This window comes from Parus major, chromosome 2, assembly GCF_001522545.3.
Source record: "Parus major isolate Abel chromosome 2, Parus_major1.1, whole genome shotgun sequence".
NCBI lineage: Eukaryota > Metazoa > Chordata > Aves > Passeriformes > Paridae > Parus > Parus major.
In genome coordinates, this window is record NC_031769.1 from 35,351,831 (window position 1) to 35,372,395 (window position 20,565).

At 35.2% G+C, this 20,565-nt stretch overlaps 1 protein-coding gene across 7 annotated transcripts in view; it reads right to left on the reverse strand.

Annotated features, from left to right (window-relative positions):
• Positions 1–20,565, reverse strand: part of TBC1D5 (TBC1 domain family member 5) — a 288,758-nt gene that overhangs the window by 57,680 nt on the left and 210,513 nt on the right. For all 7 annotated transcript variants that reach the window (XM_015618197.2, XM_015618202.2, XM_015618201.2 and 4 more), the window contains one exon: positions 14,649–14,755. In XM_015618197.2, the coding sequence (XP_015473683.1) occupies positions 14,649–14,755 (107 nt within the window). The remainder of the gene's footprint in view (positions 1–14,648; positions 14,756–20,565) is intronic.

Consider the following 20,565-nt stretch of genomic DNA (forward strand, 5'->3'; position numbering starts at 1 on the left):
AAGACATAAAATACTTAATACCAATTTCTACCTGTAAGTCCATTCCATGCTCACAGAAATCAGTACTTTTTCACGTGGTGATGAGGCTCTTTGCTGTAGTGGTAACATTCCTAACTAAATCAATAATTCTTGGACAATAACAGATACTGACAGGATTTCTTCCTGCAGGTCAGGTATGGAATTTGACCACCTCCAAGCTAAAGTGCTGTGCTTTTAAAGAAAATGGTAATAGTATGGAGAAATGATAGCAAACATTTTGAAATTAATACATCACTAGCAGTATCTCTGTTAAGCAAAGAATTAATTTTAGTGAGACAACCTGAACAATCCCACTAGATGGCACACAAAGCCTATTTTTGCTCCTCAAATTTCACCCAACTCGTAACAGAGGCTATGAATAAAGAACTGTTGTCCTATAATAAAGTGTATATAATTAATACTGAAACCAGAATCCACTTGTTGTTATTCTCCACTTCTGACACAAACTCTTTTATGGAATCATGCTACCTTCAGTAGTTCTGAAGTCATCCTATTGGGATGTAAGAATCCACTGAACATTAAGCATTGACTGCAGTATATGCATCAAGTATCTTGATTGAATGCATACATCCTGAAGGACACTATTTGGAGGGGCAAGTAAATATTTTTAGGTAAAAATATTTGCATGCAGATGGAAACAAAATAATGGGGCAGTACAGAGAGGACCTTTTAAAATATATATAGAAATAGGAAATGGCTTAAGTAATTTCTAGTGCAAGAGAAAACAACATGGTAAATTTCTGCGTAATGACCAGATATCTTGTATAAAAGTGATCTAAATGCTTTCTAAGTATTTGCTACAAGGGTTTAATCATTTATTGGCTGTTGCCTTATATTCTGATCTGCCTTAAGTCCTGCCTTAAGTCCTGTAAATAGAGATCTAGTGAACCATGCACTGACCTTCTCAAAACCATTGTTCACAGGTTAGAGTACATTACATTTTTGACAGTCAGTCTTCAGGTGTTTCAGTTTCACATGTGATATATTTGCTCTCCAGATTTCATTGCAGACTGGAGTATTTACAGTCTTACCCTGTCATTTCCCATGTACCTACAGATAGCCCTCCTTCCTTGAAAACCTTGTTTCTGGAGGAGGATACAAGACTTGAATTTTAAAGACCAACACATTGCATGAGCATATAAGGAGGGAAGAAAATGTATAGAATTGGTAAATACCAAAGGCCAGAATGATTTCTGAAAGCATAATTAAGGGTGGGAATTTCCAAATTGTTTCCTGCAGTTAGACTTAATCTTGTATGAAATGTCTCATTTTCTTTCTTTGCAAACACAATAAACATTTTAAACATATATGTTTGTAATGTTCATTAAAAAATGGAATTACTAAAAGCTATTAGACAGGCATTAAAAAAATTCTCTATCCTACCACCCACACTGTAATGGCTGTTCTACATTTTTCATCTCCTGTTATAAAAACAATGTTTGAATAACTCTACCTATTGACAGAGCTTGAAAGTCAGTCCTCATCAACTGACAGCAATAACAATGAATCAGCTTTAGTTACTATTGCTCTAGTTTGGTAATTCAATACATTTCTATGATAATCAAATCCAAAATGACGTGATGAGGATAACCGATGGTTCTGCAACTTCTGTGTGAATAATCAAACAGCGTAACTTTTCTCCTCTGAATTAAGAAACTTCTTTCTTTACATGTTTTGAAGGGTAAGGTTGAAGAGTAAAAGTACAAGTAACCAGGTGTTAGCCAGATTTGCAATTTGCTTCCAATAACTCAGTATATATTGATAGTTACCAAAAACATTGAAATTTCTTTTTCACCAACCAATAAATAATGAAAATGATTTTTACACACTGCTGCTGAATTAAATAAAAACCCAAAACAAAAACAAGAGGAAAAGATCATGTGGAACAGTATCTTGAAACATATTTATGCAGAAATGACAAGCGATTGAAGACACGAAAAGCTGATCTACTATCTAAGCACTTAAAGCCATTAATAGGAATAACATCTAACTCAAACATATGAATGAGGCTCAAGCATTACTTTCACGGGGGCCTATTTAAATTCCTATGAGGTTTAAAGGTATCCAAGGAAGACGCAGTTTAAAGTACTATTACATGCAGTGAAAAAAAAGCTCTCTGAAAAAACATTAGAAATGCAATATAGTAAATGCCAAGGGTTACCACTGCAACTGCTTTTGTAGCATCTCTGAGACATCCCCTCAAAAAATTTCAATATTTAAAGAAACCTAACCTGATATATATGTTAGCAGACAAGTATCTGTGAAGTATTACCACAGAAAATTTAAATACTTCTGAAAACTGAAATTCAGACAGTAAAAATTACGTTATTTTGAAGATTATGATCTTTATGTCACTGTGGTTGTCCTTTAAGTTTTGTATTCTTTTCAACCATTTCAGTAAGTTAAATGTAAAAAGCAGAATAGAAAACCTACAGTTATGATGCTTGTTCCTTAAGAATCTTAAAGTAATTACCCTCTCTAAGCATTCAATTTGAGCTGTCCCCTAAATTACAACCTATTTATTAGAACTAAGGACTAAATTTCTTTACAAAAAACATACCTCTGTTGCTTAAAATATTTACAGCAACTGTTTTTTTCCTACACAGTGCAATTTAGAATGATTCAATTTGTATTTTTCTTTACTTAAATAAGTAAAGTTATTCCTTTTATTTTTCAATTTATGTACATTATTTTGTTACCAACTCAATAAAATATTTTTTTTCTTAAAAGGATAATGTTAAAATGACAATTTAAATTTGTATTTAAATATATACAATTTATACAATTCAAATTTATAGTTTGTTGAATAGCTCCAAGAAATTGTGTGAGGGCTGAGGGCATTATACAGATTAACACATGTATGATTTTCCCCTAGTAAGGAAAGAGAGAGCAGAAATCAGAGAAAAGCTGTTTGTGACAATACTAGGACACCCTCTCCCCCAGCCCCCCTTCCCCACACCCATTTTCTAGGAGTAGTCTGCTGTATTTAAGATTCTTCTAACCTTAACTTCTATTCAGAGTCAACATAGTTTCAACTGGTAGAAAATGCCCAGTTTATGCTTTAAGACAGTGTATGAAATTCACATATAGAAACACATAGCAATTGATGTGACTTTGGACTTTGTCTCTTCAAAATGTATTAGCCACAGTCCAAAGAGAAAAAAAGCCTGAAAATGTTCCAGGTGTCTCCGAGGCACTCCTGCCTCTGAGCCTTTCCTTGCCTAAAACATCCCCCTGTGCCCAGCTCATTTCCCTGCTGAAGTCCTCTCCCTGTCCTGACTATTCCCAGCCACCCCCAGACCAACTCATTCCAATTCCAGGATGTTCTCAGGGACTTTTCTGTTTGCCCTTATCCTCTTCCAGGGCACGGGGCTGAGCTAAGTTATACCCACAGCTGCACTTTCCCCAGGTGAGGGACTGATGCTGTGGTCACACAGAACGTGGCCGATTCCCTAAATCTGCACATACTGCTGAAAAACAACTCCCACCAGCTAAGGATCCTGCTCCATATGGCTCAAATTCCCAAGTAAGCCCCTTTTCCTCCCTGGCTTCTGGAGACATTTCACATCACGCTGCATGCGGAATAGACAGGATACAGCAAAGCATGTTCGTGTGTGGCAGAAGTCACCGGCTGTTCTACAACGTACCTGATACCTCACCCCCTGAATTTACAGCATGTTTAGAAGTTTACATGCAGGTGCAAGTGGAGGAATCTTGATAACACTCTTCTTTGCTGAGGTATTTTCTTTTCTCTCTTTTTACTTTTATTAACAAGGGAAAAAAAAAAATCCAATACAGTTTTGTACAAAATCTGAAGGTTCAGAATAAGAGACAAGAATGAAAAAAGATTTTCAATATATCTAATGAAAAATGAGACTTATTTTAGCAAACATGCTATTGCCTCAATGCCAAGGGAAAACCACTTGTCATTAGAGAAATGAATTGCTCAACTGTTTATAAGCAAAAAGCTCTGGGGGAATTTCTCAAGGCCCAAACCACAAAGCATTGCAGGGTTACACAAACATATGTTGCAGGTGTTTTAGGGTAGACAGGTGGGAAAACCTCAGCTACTAAAAAAATACTCCACTTAATAGATTGTATCTGAGACTAGGTAACTTCAATGCAACAGAGAAAAAACAAACAAAATAGCAGCAGTGAATTTTACATCCAGGTGCAATAGGCTGACCAAAATAATCATCTCACTAGTGTCAAATGGAAGGTTTTAAAACAAATTTTTTCCAATATATTATTCATATGCCACCAGATATTTATTGGTTTTCCCCCTAAACTACTAATATCATAAGCCTAAAACAAAACCCAGACTGAACAAAATATATGTAAAAAGAAGAGAGACGGATCATGATGGAATGTTGTTCTACTTTTTTTTTTAATTAAAAAAATTACTTTTATGGAGACAATTTTCTTCTTTTTCCTCTGTCAGCTGACACGGCAATATTCGATTTCTTCATAATTCTTGTACTCCCTAAGATGTTTTTGTATTAAAATCCTATTTTTTTCCCCTTTCATTTATTTCTAATGAAAGTTGGAGGATCATGTGACCCTAAATTCAGATAGGACTGAGAGGTCAGGAAAGGCTGGCCTTTTCCTGCTAGATCAACTATGCTACTTTCTTCATTAAAGATGACATAAACATGACAAAATATTTGACTGGGAACAGAGCTGAAATATAGCAGCTGAGATGTGGATAAGGAAAAGATGTGGATAAGTTTGTTCAGTTCAGCAGCAGTTTTTCTATTAGGCACTAATAATTACTATGAAGTATTTACTAATTTTTACCTAATAAAATGAGAGATAATTTCACCTTTACTCTTTTTATTCATTTGTCAGATATTTAAACAGCTGTCACCACCTCACATGAACACATTTATACAGTATAAACAAAGGCTTAACATTACAGAAACATATCACAGTATTTTGTATACTAAACAACCAACCCATCCCAAATTCCAAAGCATCCAAAGCAAAAAACCATTCCCCAAACAAACAAACAAACCTTTCTTTTCACCTGCTAATTCTCCTCCCTTATTATACCTTCTGCCGCAAGCAACCTGCTGGAGCACAAAAGGTATTTTATCCACCTATGAACCACTGAGTTATTAGAATGGAAAAACACAGCAAGACATTAGATAACATAATGTACTATTGCCAATTCCAAAGTGGTTCAAGGCCAAGAGCAAAATACTGTCCAAAACATAGATTGATCAACCCTGTGTATGAAAGCAGCACAACATGAAGGGTACACTGCACAGAACTAATAAAGAACTTCCTTTAATCACAGGAGTCAGGAGATCCATGCACTAATATTGGTGTTGGCAAAGGAATGCCATAATCCTCAAACTGGGAATAATGCTTCCTGTTTACATTTTTCAGAAGATGCTAAGGGTCTCAATCACGGACCTTGTTATTTACAATGCAATAACAGCATGAAGAATTATCATATTTAATTGTTTCTAACGAAAATTAAGGAGGGTTTTTGTTGGTTTTTTTTTCTTTTTCCCTTAAGCAACAAAATTTCCCAGAAAAACAGAAAACGAAAGAAAATTCAGTTAATTCGGTCAAGAATGGAAGACACCCCTGAACTCTGATAAGGCTGAAATAAATTGTCTCCAGTTTTGTTACGTGACAACCCTCCATTCCCCTGGCAACTAGAAATTTCAGACACCAGGAAGATATTTTAAATACTGTGCGTTATGGTCTGTTTTTAACTTCATACACACATGCTTTCTCTCACATGGGCATTCTATGACAAGAGATGAAGAACTGAAAAAAAAATGACAAGTGAGATTTAAAAATGCTTCAGTGACTTGACTGAAAGAAATTTCTAGTTGTGTATTTTGGCTTCTTGTCCTAACTGCTTGGGAAGCCTTTTTTTATTTTCATTTATAGTATTACAGCATATTGCATTTTAACAGGTAGATCAAATCCTACCAAATCAGCTTTTATTGATATTCCAGACAAAAAGAATCCGACCTGCCTATGTTCAAGTTCATAACCTGCGTAAAATCCCCATCTTGCATCAACAGAATCGCTTAAGTACCTTTTAAATCTGCCTCTTAATTTAGTTGTCTATTTTTCAGCTGAACCTTTGGTTTTAAGAAGTAAATTAACTAAATAGTGAGGTATAAATCTGAAAGTGTTCAGCTCTACCCCGTGACAGATTTATGCTCTGGCATGTTGCAGCCTCGCACAGTTAGGAACAGGAGTTTTACAACATTGTGGAGGAAAGCTCCAGGCTTTTGAAGGGAACACACAGCAAGCCTTGCTTTAAACCCTGGAATGCTCCAAATTATGAGATTTAAAATATGACATCTTTATGTACAGAAAAGCTACCACATTATGGTTTTATTGGCACTCGTTTTGGACAACCTGCATAACTCACTGATGGCTTTGTGAGTAATGCAGTTATCTGAAGCTTATACTTATACAACCCTTGTAACCACATTTACAGCATTACATCTTCTCCAGATACATGCTTGTACACAAATCTCACATATCAGGGAAAAACAAGAACATTTTAAGGTGCTATTTGGTTATTTCTGCTATGACGGGAAGAAACAGAATAATTCATGTTCTGCCTGTAATGTGCTACGTAAACCACTTGAAAAAAGGTCCCCAGGGAAGTGACAAAAGCTCATTCACAGAGCCCTATGCACACACCCCACCAAAAGGAATACGACATCCAAGTCTTTTCTTGTGAAACACAGAGAGAAGCTATGGGCCTGGTGCTGTGGGACAAGCAACTCCTTTCATTTAGGCTTCCAATCATGAAGAATTATCCTAGAGAAACATTTTGATCACAACTGCTCCTTAAAAAGACAAAGGAAAAGACATACCATTTCCAAACCTATTTTTCCATAAAAACTTACAGCAAAGGATAAAACATCCCATTCCCCATTGTATCTTGACAGGATTTTGCTCTTTCAGAGGAGCGCTTCCCAATACAAATGTACACAAATAACCTTCATTACAATCGATACACTAATATTTACTATAAAATATGTAGGTACACAAGCAGTATATCTACATTTGTATCAGAAGAGTCTGAACTCAAATTCCATCATAATAGGTTGGATATGATTCAGTAGTTAATCTTTCATATATTATTGAAATGTTATGAATCAATTTTTATATAACTCACAGTTTGCGTTTTGCAAATTTTAGTAAATAAATTATGACATGGGGAACTTTTGATTAGGTAGAATCAAAGTGCTTTAAGTGTTTTAAGTGCTTCTTTTTGATAAACTACCTTGCAAACTAGAAATGATTAATTGAATTGTCAGGTTGCACATAAGAAGAACCATAATCACCTCACTCTAACACTGTTAAATACATTTTATAAGTGTAATTTTATAAATAACATTATTACTTTTTAGGAGAGAGTCAGTAGCTTTAGATGACTTTTTAAACAGAAGTAAACCTATCAACTAAAAGAAACGGCCCCAAGAAATTCACAAGCAATAAGTTTTATTGGTAGCTAAAGTAATTAAGAGCTTAAAATGCTTCATCTTCTTGCTTTAGCAGCAATTACAATCAGAATTGCTTTTACTTTGCTACTCAGGATGTCAACCTGCTCAAATAGAAGGAACAGTTTAAAAATTCTGTTTTCCAAAGAGAACTTTCTGGTCCCTCTTGTCAAATGTTAGTCAAAAGTAGAAACAGTAGTTCCTAACTCATCTTTAGCCACTTCCTTCGAAAGACTCTGCACCTCCTGACCCTCCCAGAAATAAGCAGGCACACCACCCACTCCTTCCTGCCCTTAAGGAGGCCAGTGGCTGTCCTTCCTGCTGGGCCACACAAGATGTGCAATGAGGACAATGAAGTCACCTGGCTGGGCTCTGCTCTCGCTGCCAGCAGGGGACTGCAGCACCATCTTGCTTGGCCCCACACGGAACTGGGACAACTCCTTTGCTTCTGCACCATCTTACATGGCTTTAACTATGAGAGGTGTCACTGTTCTGGAAGCTTGGCTTTATTCCATATTATTTCCCACCATATTCCTATTAATTTAAATGTAATGGTTGTTTAGCTTAGATGGATACAGTATTCGTGAGCTCTTACCCACACAACTGCCCCGTGTGTGCAACACTAAGGAGAGAGCAACACTTGGGAACTGCGTTGCCATTGGCAATCCAGGAGATCAGCTTTCTCCCTCGAGTGATGACTACTGACTTGCATATGGTGCTGCAGAATGAGAAGGACTTTGAAAGGTTTCTCATTTGAAAAGTCTTGACTAGATGACTAATCAATCACTTTCCAAGTTTTTTTTTTGGTGAAAATATCGCTTGTGACATACAGGATATATATTGAGGACGACTGTTTTATGGTGGGTTGATTAAATGGTTAATGCACCAGTGAAGAGATTGCAATGAACTTTGTGAGAGATAACAAAGCTATTGTATCACAAGTATTGACCATGTAGCCTTTTTGTATTCTGAAATGCATAGGTGCACTGGGAAAGAAGGTGTTGAAACAAATGTACAAAAATGAAGCAGATTTTTAATTCATGGTACACTTACTATTTTTATGTGGTACTATGGCAACATGGTTATTCCAAGTAATTTATCATTAAACTCTTAGCCGCCTGTCATACCTTATTCTATTAATGAAACACAATAACTGAATATTTAAATCAATAATTCTTAAAACAAAGCTTAGACTATTTCATTGGAAAATACAAGTTTCTCATTTTAAGAACATGAATGTAAACAAAGAGTAAGTTAATATCATGGCCACCATTAAAAAGCTTATCATGCAGTTACAGAAAAAAACATTAATTTATTTAAAGTGAGGTTGTTTATATTAGATCTAACCTCACTGTATTTGCAAATGGGGATGTTAGAACATCAAAATGCTTGAGTTCACTACAAGAAATTGAATGTGGTTATAAAAGCAGAGGTCCAGTTGAGAATGGTGCCACATTTGTGTCCCCAAAAATCTATCTACCTTGCACTGAATATGCAAGATCTTAAACTTTTAGAAATTAAGGCAAATAGAAGTTCTCTGTGAATCACTAAAAGTAAATGCATTTATTTTTTTGTTTCTCCTAAGTCCTTTTCTCCCAGATGAATAGATGTGTAGTTAGCTTTTTTGGAAAACCTCATTTCCTTTATCAATAGTATCCCATGTAAAGGTAACTCTCCTTTAAAGTACAGGTGACCTTACTCAGTCAGGCAACTCTCTGCACTAGGATATCCATTATCCCAGCTTCCTGATAACTTACATTTCATGCACCTACCCCTGCTCCCCCACCAATGTATTATTGCTCCTGAAATATCAGTCACATTCTTCATGATCAAAAACTAAAAAGCAAAAATGTTTGTTCAGAGTCTTGCTCCCCCTTGCTGGTACCCCTGTAACGAAGTGGACCCGCACCCCAGCAGTACCTCTGTGTGGAGGTACAAATTAATGAGCTGCTAATGCCGGAGCAGCGCCAGATCCCAACTTCTGATTGGCTGCAATCTGGTCATTAAAGAGAGGTAATTAATGCCAGATTGCACACACAATGCTAACAAACAAACAAAACAACCCCAAACCTGCTTTTCTCCTGCCACAAACGGCAAAACAACAATACTGACATAACGGCAGCGTTCAAAGGACAGTTGCAGCTCTGCAGCAGCACCTCAGTTAATGAGTGTATAGAAAAGAATTTATCTGAAGAAGAAGAAAGTGAAACTCAACAGCCTTTCAGGCACATGAAACCAGCTTGGAGAAAACTATGAGACGGTGGCAGCTACTTAAGAAGAAAATTCAGCTGAAAATAAATGTACAAAGAGTTTGGTTCAAAATTTCAGCAATGTGTTTTCCCCTTGTCACACATTGCTCAGATAGTGAATAGTGTTAAAAGCTAGAATGCATATTTTTCCAACTATTCCTTATATGAGTGATCATGACCATATTTTATTGCTTAAGTTTTCTGGCAGTACCTGTAATTTCAGTCATGATGAACTAATATGACTTCTTTGAAATGTCATGTATGCTTCTCCATGGATTTAGCTAGAATTTAATATTATAATATAGCCATCTTCAATGTCAGCAAATAGCTAAAATACGATGTTGAGAAAATATCAGCAGCAGTAGCTATAATATTATTAGCAAAAGCAAAAGCAACAAATTAATTTCCGTCAACCAAGCACATTCTTTCAACATTTTTTTTTTTTTTTTAATTGATAGCTTATGATAGTCTCCACTGAATTAGGCTCCTAACTAGTTTGCTCAATGAATGGGACAACTCACCATGCTGAAATATGTGAAAGCAAACCTATTTTATAGAAAAACCAAGAATAAATACAGGAAGCTTTCAGACAAAGGACAGTTGTCAGGTTCTTAGTATGCGGAGCAAAACTGTAATACTCGATGTAGTGTTTTAGTTTTCTAATAAGTCATTGTGATAAGGTTAACACTTCAACATAGAAAAACATACAAATAAGAACACCCAAAGATGAAAATTACTTTGCTTATGTTGCTGTATTAGAATTTTATTCGCTAAAGGGTGAAAACAGATTTTCAAAATTCACAGTTAACTTAAAACAATAGTTTTAAACCTTTTATTCCTAGCCCTGGCTGCCTTCAGGAAGTAAAGAACATCTGGTTATTTAAGGAACACAATATGTTCACATTTTCTATGACTTTTGTTTCTAATTGGGTTTTTAAATTTTTTTTTTTTATTTGAACAACTCTAGTTAGAAGTATGTTTTTTAATCACTTTATATTTTTCCAATGCCCTATCTCCATATCTCTACTTCTTAATTTTGCTGCCTTTGCTGTGAAAATTAACAGTGCTCAATGGTTTTGATAAGGAAAAAAACTGAAGAAAATGAGCCACTTGAGGTGTATTAAATATGCAGACACACACCTTCAGTATATGTTTTTGGATATACATAATAGAACCTTCCCTTATTTTTTCATTTCACATATACACAATTTTAATAGCCCATTCTTCCATAAGAAGCTCTACTGTTATATTCAGAAGGACTGTAAGTGCATAGAAGTTACTTTAATATAAATAATTGAGGCAATTATCTGTTCAAAGATTAGAAATGTGAAACAAATACTCTGCTAAGCAGGTTAACTTTATCACCCTATGGAAAGCCAACAACACTGATTTGAGCTTTTCATTCCATGTTTTCCTAGGAAGTGGAGCTAGCCAAATGCAGAAAAGGCTGAAATTCAATTATTCTGCATTGATCCATACTCATGCCAGTAAAATTAACATCTCTCAGCCCCCCCCTCAGAGACAGGTGCATTAACTTGTTTTCAGCTATTACAGAGATGTGTATTTCTCCTCTGTGGCACTGAAAAATATCAGGGATGTGCTATCTAAAATGTTCTCTCAACTGCCAACTGGGGTTCGCAAAGTGAACAGGAGAGCTGCTGCAAGCGTTAGGTTAATGGCAAGTACTAATTACTTCTCATATTATTGTTAATACTGAATAATGCTAAGGCTTCTGGTAAGGTTTGATTTCACAAAAGATCAGGATATTGTACTTGTCCATCTTTAAGAAAAAAATGCCCTCCATCTTTTAAGTACAGCTTTCTTCTGATATTTAGGTTGCTCTCCTGGTGATGATGGCAGTGAAAAGAGGCAAACAAAATGCAGCAGGTTCATCAAGCCTAAGTTTAACTCTCCTGGTAGACTATACGACAAAAAGTGAGAAGGAAATACCTGTTATGTCAGAGCAAGAAAAGATAAAAAATAATAGATGTTTTTATATATATACAAACACAGGTTATCTCTAGAATTGGAAGTTACAGATGGAAAAGCTGTATCTGAAAACAACTTCACCATTTATGACAAGATTGTTCCTTAGGAACCTTTCGGCCTTATCTACCTACCTCCAACCTTTCTTAGTCCAAATACCCCACAACCTCCCCTCTGTAAGATGACTTGGTATTTTCCTATCTGCAAAAATAATATGGGAGACAACATACATATTAGCAAACCTGCAAGAGGTAGATTCCTATTTCCAACTGGCCACGACTTCTAAACTTCATTTCTCGTCAAGCTGAAATTTAAAGCTCCAAGGAGCAGAAAGCAAACCTCTCTCAGATATTTGGAACAACACTAAACATTCTTGGTATGTTCAACAAATAATGAAATAAGCTACTGGACCATGTAACAGTCTCTCAGAGAAGAGTTCTCTGATTTCACGTATTAAAACCCAAGCAAATTCTTGGAAGAAATGCCACGCAGAAAAACTCTGCCCTGGATAAAGTGAGATAAAATTGCACTGAACCAAATGTAATTTCCTATTAGAAACCAGAAGCTTGTGATGGAGAAATGCACAGGAAAACATCAAAGAAGGAAGCAAAATAATTAAGCACTGGATTTGTTAATCACCACTTATAAGTGGCACTACAGACTAAAATCTCTGCCATTTCTTCCAATCTCCTTCTATCTGCATAGAGAATAAGGGCAAACTGAATTATTTCTATGCAACTAGCAAAAAAAAGTATCATAATTTTCCCACTTATTTTTGTATATAATCTGTGCATTGACTTTGGACTCCTACAGCACCCATGATACCTTGTTGAGTCTTCCCTTTCATTCCTTTTCATGAAAAAATGTTGACAGACTTGTAAATGTTTGTGCATAGGTCCTACAGAACACCAAGACTTCTATTTCAGATATATGGAAAAAAGAGACTGAACAAATATATGCTTACAGACACCTAAGTGAAATGGAAAGTCACACCTAGGAAAAGGTAAGAAGCAGGTACTCAAATTATAGCCTTGAAAAGAAATTTATTTCTCAGAGCAGGAACGATGTTTTAGTTTTAGAATGATCCTTTAGAACAGTTTTACTTCCTTACTGTAAGAAGTCCTGATCTGTTTATTCAGCCTCAACACAAAGACCCAGTACAAAATTAGAGGTGGTTTCAAGTCCCTTAGGCTCTTCATTCTCGGGAAATCAGAACTTCTCAACCTTCAGAGTATTTTCCAAGCAGAAAAGTACAGCTCACTAATGAGAAACAATTGCATTTTATCACATTTAAATTGACAAAACAACTACCACTCTTTGCATCAAAATGTTTCAAGCACTAATTCACCTGAGCAAAGGGAGAACTACACGAAAGACATGGTAGAACTACATTCAGTATTTATCTGAAAGGTGTTCAAGGCCCACCAGAGAATGTTAATTAATTGGACACCAAGGCCTTATGACAACTTCATTCTGTTGGACACAAGAGCATAAGGAATGGAATAGTGATTAAGGCTCTTTGTGGGAAGTTGGTGGTTAATTTTTGCTCCCTTCAGCTGGTAGGGTATCTTATATGCTGCCTGGCATGTTTCGGAGATACATGAATAATTAGTAATCAGTTTATTGTTTAACATATCTCTTCAATAAATGACAGATTACATATTGAATTCGGATGTATAACTGAGCAAAATTTTCCTCCCTTTGTATCTTTCTTCTAAAAAATATTTCTATCTTGTTTTGCTATGGAAGTACATAAATAAATGCTGGGCAGTTTGATTTCACAGACTGCTGCCAAAATCTTAAGAAAGATTCCTGAGATCTAACGTTAGAAACTTTCTTAAACACTGAAAAGAAGATACACTTTACTTCTCATCATGAAAGAAATCTTTGTGCCTGAGAGGAATGAAAAAAGCAACTATAAGGATGCAGATTTCTGCAAAAAACTGATATAGAAAAACAAAGAGACAATTTTTTTCTTAATCCATAAAAGTGTAAACACTGGTACTGAATGAAATTTTGCAGAAGGCAGTCAGAGTTCAGAAGTGATGAATTCTTTGCTTTCAAAGACGTTGTGCATCAAGAAGATGAGGGGAAATCAGACTTTACACTGGCAACCTACTAATGGGACATGTACAAAGACAGTTCAAAACCAGGAGCACAAATTCTGCTATCTGCCAGAGATCTGAGTATGCAAAGATTACTGTGTACAGCTTCATCTCAAGCACTTTATCCACTATATAGTGAGTGTCTCCTGTATATCATACGCACATGTATACACATGCTGTTTTAAAACAGGAGGAGGTTTCTTTTTTTCTATAGATGAGTACATCAGAAACTGCATGCTAGTAATATGTGGCATGAAATTTATGAATTTACACATTTTATACATGTGAATTTTTACAGGCTGTAACATCACTCTCTTGTTTTTAATCAGAAACCATCACATAACCATTATATATTGGGCAGGGGTAGTGCTTTAAGGATTAACAGTGATTAATCCCAGAAATCCCATAAAAAAGGTCTTTCAGATGAAATTGCATGATGCTTTCTATACAGCTTACTAGGTTTTAAATAGTAACATGACTGTTTGTACATGAAAAGTATACTTTATGCTTAAAGATGTCTGTGCAGAATACTAAGCAAAGTTATTCTAAAGAGTACATTTGCAGTTACCAGAGCTCCTGGATAACTTTAGCAAAGTGTCCTTTGAAGAGTAAAGGAACTTGTTTCTACTCTGTTTCCAGCTCTTTCCTTCAGCTCTTTTGTCAGGTGAGAAGAAACTTGAAACTCTCATTTAGTTTCCAAAATGTAGATTGTTATTAACTTCAGAGCATTTAGAACATTTTATTACGGTGATTTACTTTTTGTATTAACAGATCGAGCATCTCACCTTTGGATCTCGTAGAAAAAGTGCTCTTAGGATAAGGGAGTGAACATCTCCAATAGGTGGATAATGCATAAGAAGTCCCAAACAGGTCTGGTAATTACTTGAAATCACTAGAATTAAAATGAAAATAAGAGAGAGAGAGAGACAGAGAGAAAATATAAATGTCTTACTTTGATATTCCAAAACAGTCCTCTTCTCAGTAAATTCATTACAGTTCAGATTTGACTGTCTTTTCCCACATGGTCTCAGAACTCAAGCAGTGCTCAGAGTAAAAGGAGACATACATAATCAAGCCTCATGACTGCACTTGGTCCAGTATAATTGAATTCTAAAACTATGACTTTATGTCATAGACATTTATGTTAGCTCCAGATTCAGATGCCTCAATTCAGACCTCCAAAGCTTGTGCCCCTGAAGCCTTCCCCAGTCAGTGACAATACCATCAGCAAGGCTTGAAGAACTTGTCCTATACTGCAGAAGGGACATGGACTTTTCAGACTCTCCTCCACATTTAAATGTGATAATTTGCATTTATGGCTTCATGATATGTTTGCCCCACTCTGATGAGTTTTTGCTGAAATATATTTTATGTTCTTAAATACATAAGTATGCATACATAAACACACTCAGATACCTATGCATATGTAAAATTATTCAACAACTTGTTTTCTTTTAAATCAGAAACTTCACAAAATATTCAGGAAAAAAGGAAAAGACTAGATTTTAATTTCATAAATACTAAAAAATATAGTACACGATTAACTTGCTTAGATTTTTTTCACTTATTCAAGAAAATTTTCAGCATCCTATGCTAAATTTTATAATTTTGTTCTAATCTGTTTGATTTTCTCTGAATTTATGTAAGCATACTCTACGGCTTTTTGCTTGTTGTTGTCATCTTCTGTTTTTTTTCTTTCCTTCCCAAATCAATCTAATTATGAGTGCAATTATTAAAGACATCTTTTCAAGCAGGTCTATGTAAACTACTTCATTTCTTTTGCACCATCTAAATCCAGGCAATCCATCTGCCACAGCTGTCAAAGCAATGCCTGTTAATGATGCCTCCACTCTGCAACATAAAGACAGCCTCCAACAATAGTAATTGTAAATAAATTTCTAACAAACTTTATTATTCTGAGAACTTTAGTTGTAGTAAGAAATACCTTTAATTAATCGGGATTTTGCAAATACAAAAATATTTTGAATCAACAAAAAGCAAAATAAAGGGCATTTTTGTGGACAGAGAAATTTAAACGGTTTACTTTCTTTTCTTTCATGTGAATAAGCCTCATATCCTCCTGCACCTTACCTCCCTCAACAAGAGGATTATGGGGAAAAGATGCAGGACTGGGCAAAATGAATAATTATAATCTGTGTAAGGAACCACTTTATCATCTTCATTTCCGTTGCTGATCCGACAGCTTGTAATTTCATACATCTGCTTTCATTTGTAAAGCACTCACTTATCCTACTCACTCTTTATCTGTTCTGCCTGTTCTTTTTCCTACCCTTTGTTTTTCTTGTTCACATTCAGGTACCTGCTTTTTCTTCTTGAAGTCACAAAGCTGGCATAATGAACACAATACAATGGCCTCCGTCAGAGTTCTTTCAGAGTATAATATGAGCACCACACAGAACATACCCAATCAAACTCTCATACGTAAATCAAATTTAAGATACTGGACTGCAGTGTGATCATGATGCCTTTTTACCAAAGCAAATAAAAGCACTGAATATTTATATTAAATATTATATATATTAATATAGTGCTGATATTAAATGTTATAGACAGTAACACCAATGTGTTTCTCTTTTAAACAAATAAGTATGGGTTCTATTCTGCAATGCAAAATGGATTAAAAATATATTTTCTTTATTTTTCCTGGATCAGTTCTTTGCTGTCTCACAGATACAGAGAAAACTAAACATGTAAAAAAACCTAATTTATTTTAATGGTGCAGACTTAACCCTTATTATCCAGAAAGTAAAAAAAATCCAGCACTTTAAAGGGAAGACCTGCTAACTTTTATATTTTTTTTTTTTAATTTTTATATATGGGTTTTTTTTTTTTATCTTCAGGATTTCCCCCACATATTTAAGCTGAAAGAAGGTAGATATAGATTGGACATAAGGGAGAAATTCTTTACTGTGAGGGTGGTGAATCACTGGCACAGGCTGCCCATAGATGTTGCGGATGCCCCTGGAAGTGCTCCAGGTGAGGTTGGATGGGCAATCTGCTCTAGTGGAATATGTCTCTGCTCATGCCAGAGGATTAGTCTAGATAATCCTTGAAGGTCCCTTCCAATCCAAACCACTCTATGATTCTTGTCTCTTCAGGACAAAATGTGAAATATTATACAACAGAGGGGCAATTTCTTTAAAAATTAACGATAAAGAGCAGTAAACCAAAACTACATATGCCTATTGGTGTTAATGGATATCTAAGAATAATCTGTAGGATGAAGTTTCTGGAAGGAGATTCTGTGAAATACAAAAATCCAGTCTCAGTTGTAGCTGATGTGTCCAGCTGCCTTGTAAAAAACTTGGTGGCTCTTCAGCTGTGCTCTTCCTTCTCTCATTGGCTTAGTGAGAGTCACATCTGGATCCAATTTCTACTGTGAACCTCAAGTTCTCACTTCCCCAAAGAAGAATGCTACTGGCATTTCTAGGGAAAGGAAGAGAGAGACTCCTCTCCATAAAGAAAACAATCTTACTGTCCTTTTATTAATATTGTAATTCAGTGCCCAGAGGAACATCAAATTGCCTTCTCACTTCTGCTGTAGAAGAGACTGACCTTTCTCTGTTGGTCCAATAACCACCCCTTGATACAAGCATCAGTAATGGGGTAGAAAACCTGAAAATTCACAGTACTATCCTCAACAAAGTCCAAATTTTCTCATACATTTTATTTCCTAAAAGTTTAATATTTGATGTCACTGATCCTATGTCCAGATTAGTTCATAACCCTGGAAGGGTGGGATTACTCCCCCCTGCTGCTTTACACATGGCCATGTTCTCCTTAGTAGCCCCTAAATTGAGTTAAACATAGACAAATGAACATCTTGCACTATAACAAAAATAGCCAACCAGTTCCTCTAAGAAGAAACTATGGCTCCTATATTTCTTTCAAAATATTCACAGTGCTTTTAGACGTGAAAAACTAAATTCTAACAATGGCCATACCTACTCCTCAAGTGGAAATAAGGTAAAAATATACTAATACTGATCAGTCAAAATTAGCTCCTGGTGCAATAATGGCATTAATTTACTATGCAAAATATAGACAGGTCTTCCAGGTTTGTTCATTCTTGTCCTCCTTGGAAGGAAGTAGATAAAATACATCTATTTTTGCATCACATCCTTCCCTCCATTCTGATTTCATCAACTACTGCATGTATATTCACACTGGTGAAACAGAAGCAAATATTCATGCTTCTGATTTGACAGATTAAAATTTTTTTTTTTTGCAAGAATTTTTCCAAAGAAACACAGGAAATTATTAAAACAGCTACACTGGTACACAATCCTACACTTGGCATGTGAGGATTGTCACTCCACAGAAAAAGATCTGCTTGGATACAGATGTAAAACTAAACAGAGCAGTTTACAGAATGGCTGTGTACATGATTATGTATCTATAATCTCTAAAATATATAAGCAATAATCTGATAATCTAGGTGTTCCCTTCTTCTTGCATAATATATTGTTTCAACGACAGAGGATTTCAAAACTAAAATAAAAATGAGAAATACAGCAGAAATAAGACTTTCTTAAAATCATGTCCTTGAGAACATCGTAATATAGCAGAGAAAAAAAATTCATCAATTCTCAAACCAGCAACTTTCACCCATCCCCAAATGTGTTGTTATAAAAGAATCAGCACAGTTTCTAAACTTTCAAATGCTTTGAGTACTGTATTATTATAATTGCTTGTATTTGACATTTTTATAACAGAATATCATAGGAGCTTTATTATTGTTCTTATTGTTTCGAAGTTTCTGAACTAAAAATTTCCCGATGGTTTATTTAAATTAAAGATGATTATCACCACTGGATGTTTTGAGCTTATGTTTCCTTTCACCAAGTAAAGAGAAGCTTTTATACTTAGTTTATTTGAAATTATTTTTAAAATTACTACAAGTTGTAACTCTCTTCAAAGCTCAAATATTATCAGCAATAAAAAACATGAGAAAAACCAGAAAACTTTCTTTAACAGATACATAACAAAAGGTTTTTTTATGTAATCAAGAACTGTGGAAATTATTATGGTTTGAGCTTGACTTTGAAAAAATAGATTCAGCTTTATAGTACTTATGACTTATTTTGCTTCCCCATTCTATTATGCTTAGAGTAACTAACTAGGTCCAGCTGTAGAACAAGAAGTTACTTATTAGAGAAACAGTCAAAATATGAAGTATTTGCTGTCCTGATCAGATGACTTTGCCTCTCATTTGGGTAAATGTACTACACTGCAAAGCTATTTACTACTCTATTTACTAAGCCTGGGAAGTTCAGAGAAAAGAGGGAGACTCATTTCATACAAAAGCCTGGAACATATTTTTAGCTCACATTTTTATTAAGTCTTACTGATACCTGTACCTCAGCAGCAAATATCAAAAGAAAAAAAGGCAGAACAACTTTCCTCCCCAAGAAGAGAGAGGTTTCTTAGAAGCACAGTTCTAATGTGCTGTTTTTTTAAAGGTAAGCAATGACACAAAATAAAATACTGATGCTAAGAAACTTTCTTACATGACTCTTCAGAGTATATCTCTACCAAAAATTTTAAATTACTTCAGTTTACTGCATATAAACAAGCAAGATTTAGACTGCAAAACATAATGACCTGAAATCGGATCATCCTGAAACATCAGCATTAATTTTGAAACCTCTGACCAGAATTAAATGTCCAATTTTTTGAAAGGAATGAAAGGTAGCTCTATATTCTGCATGTTTATTAAAAAGTAATTAAAAAACACATGAAGGCAGGCAGTGGAACAACATGTACGTGTAAAGTACCACATTATATTTTCAAGACTGGGCCCTAAAATAGGAACCACAGATGTTGAAAACTTCCTATGTCCTAGAATACAAAATTGTGTCAAATATGTGACCTTGTTATAACCTAAAGCTTACAGATGGTATATACTTAACTCTGAATAACTTGCTATAGAATTCATATACTTAATGACAGCCATACATCTTGCTGTGAAATGCATACTTTGTGGCATCAGTTGCATACAGAATTTTTTGCAGAATCTGATAGGACAGAAATAAATGCCTCAATTATCATTATGGATCTTTCTCCTCCCATTTACAATTATATGAGCTAACAAAATTTTCTTGATTGCTTGTTTTTCCAAACTTAACATTATTGGTCATCACTAAATTATAAAAATTCACCTGTGCACAAATTTCAGGTGTACTGAACTTAAATAAAATAGTTTTATTAAAATGCTACTCTTGCACTGAATAAACATATTCAGTAATTGCTACTCATCTTTGTGTTTTATTCGGGGTATCTCTTCAAAAATTGTGAGTCATTGTCTTGTTCATTTTCTCCTTTCTTACAGGGGGACCGCATAAAAATATTTCAAGTGTCACAGGGAGGCTTTACTCAATTCATGAGCTTGGTCGGAAGGTGGAGCTCTATACTTGCCTGTATCACTCAGAGCACATGAAATCTGCAGCTCCCTGTAAAAACACAGAACTACTCACAAAACAAACCTGCATTTAACTCCAAGATACAATTTGTTTCATAAATACAGCAGGCCATGCCTGATAATAAATAGCTCCTCTCCTAGTATTTGGAACGATTTTCAACATGTTAAATAAGTCACAATGAAATTAAGCATTTTAAGGTCCCTTTTTCTTTCAGAGAATAGGTTTGCATTCTTTAGAAAAATTTGTAAGACAGCTGATA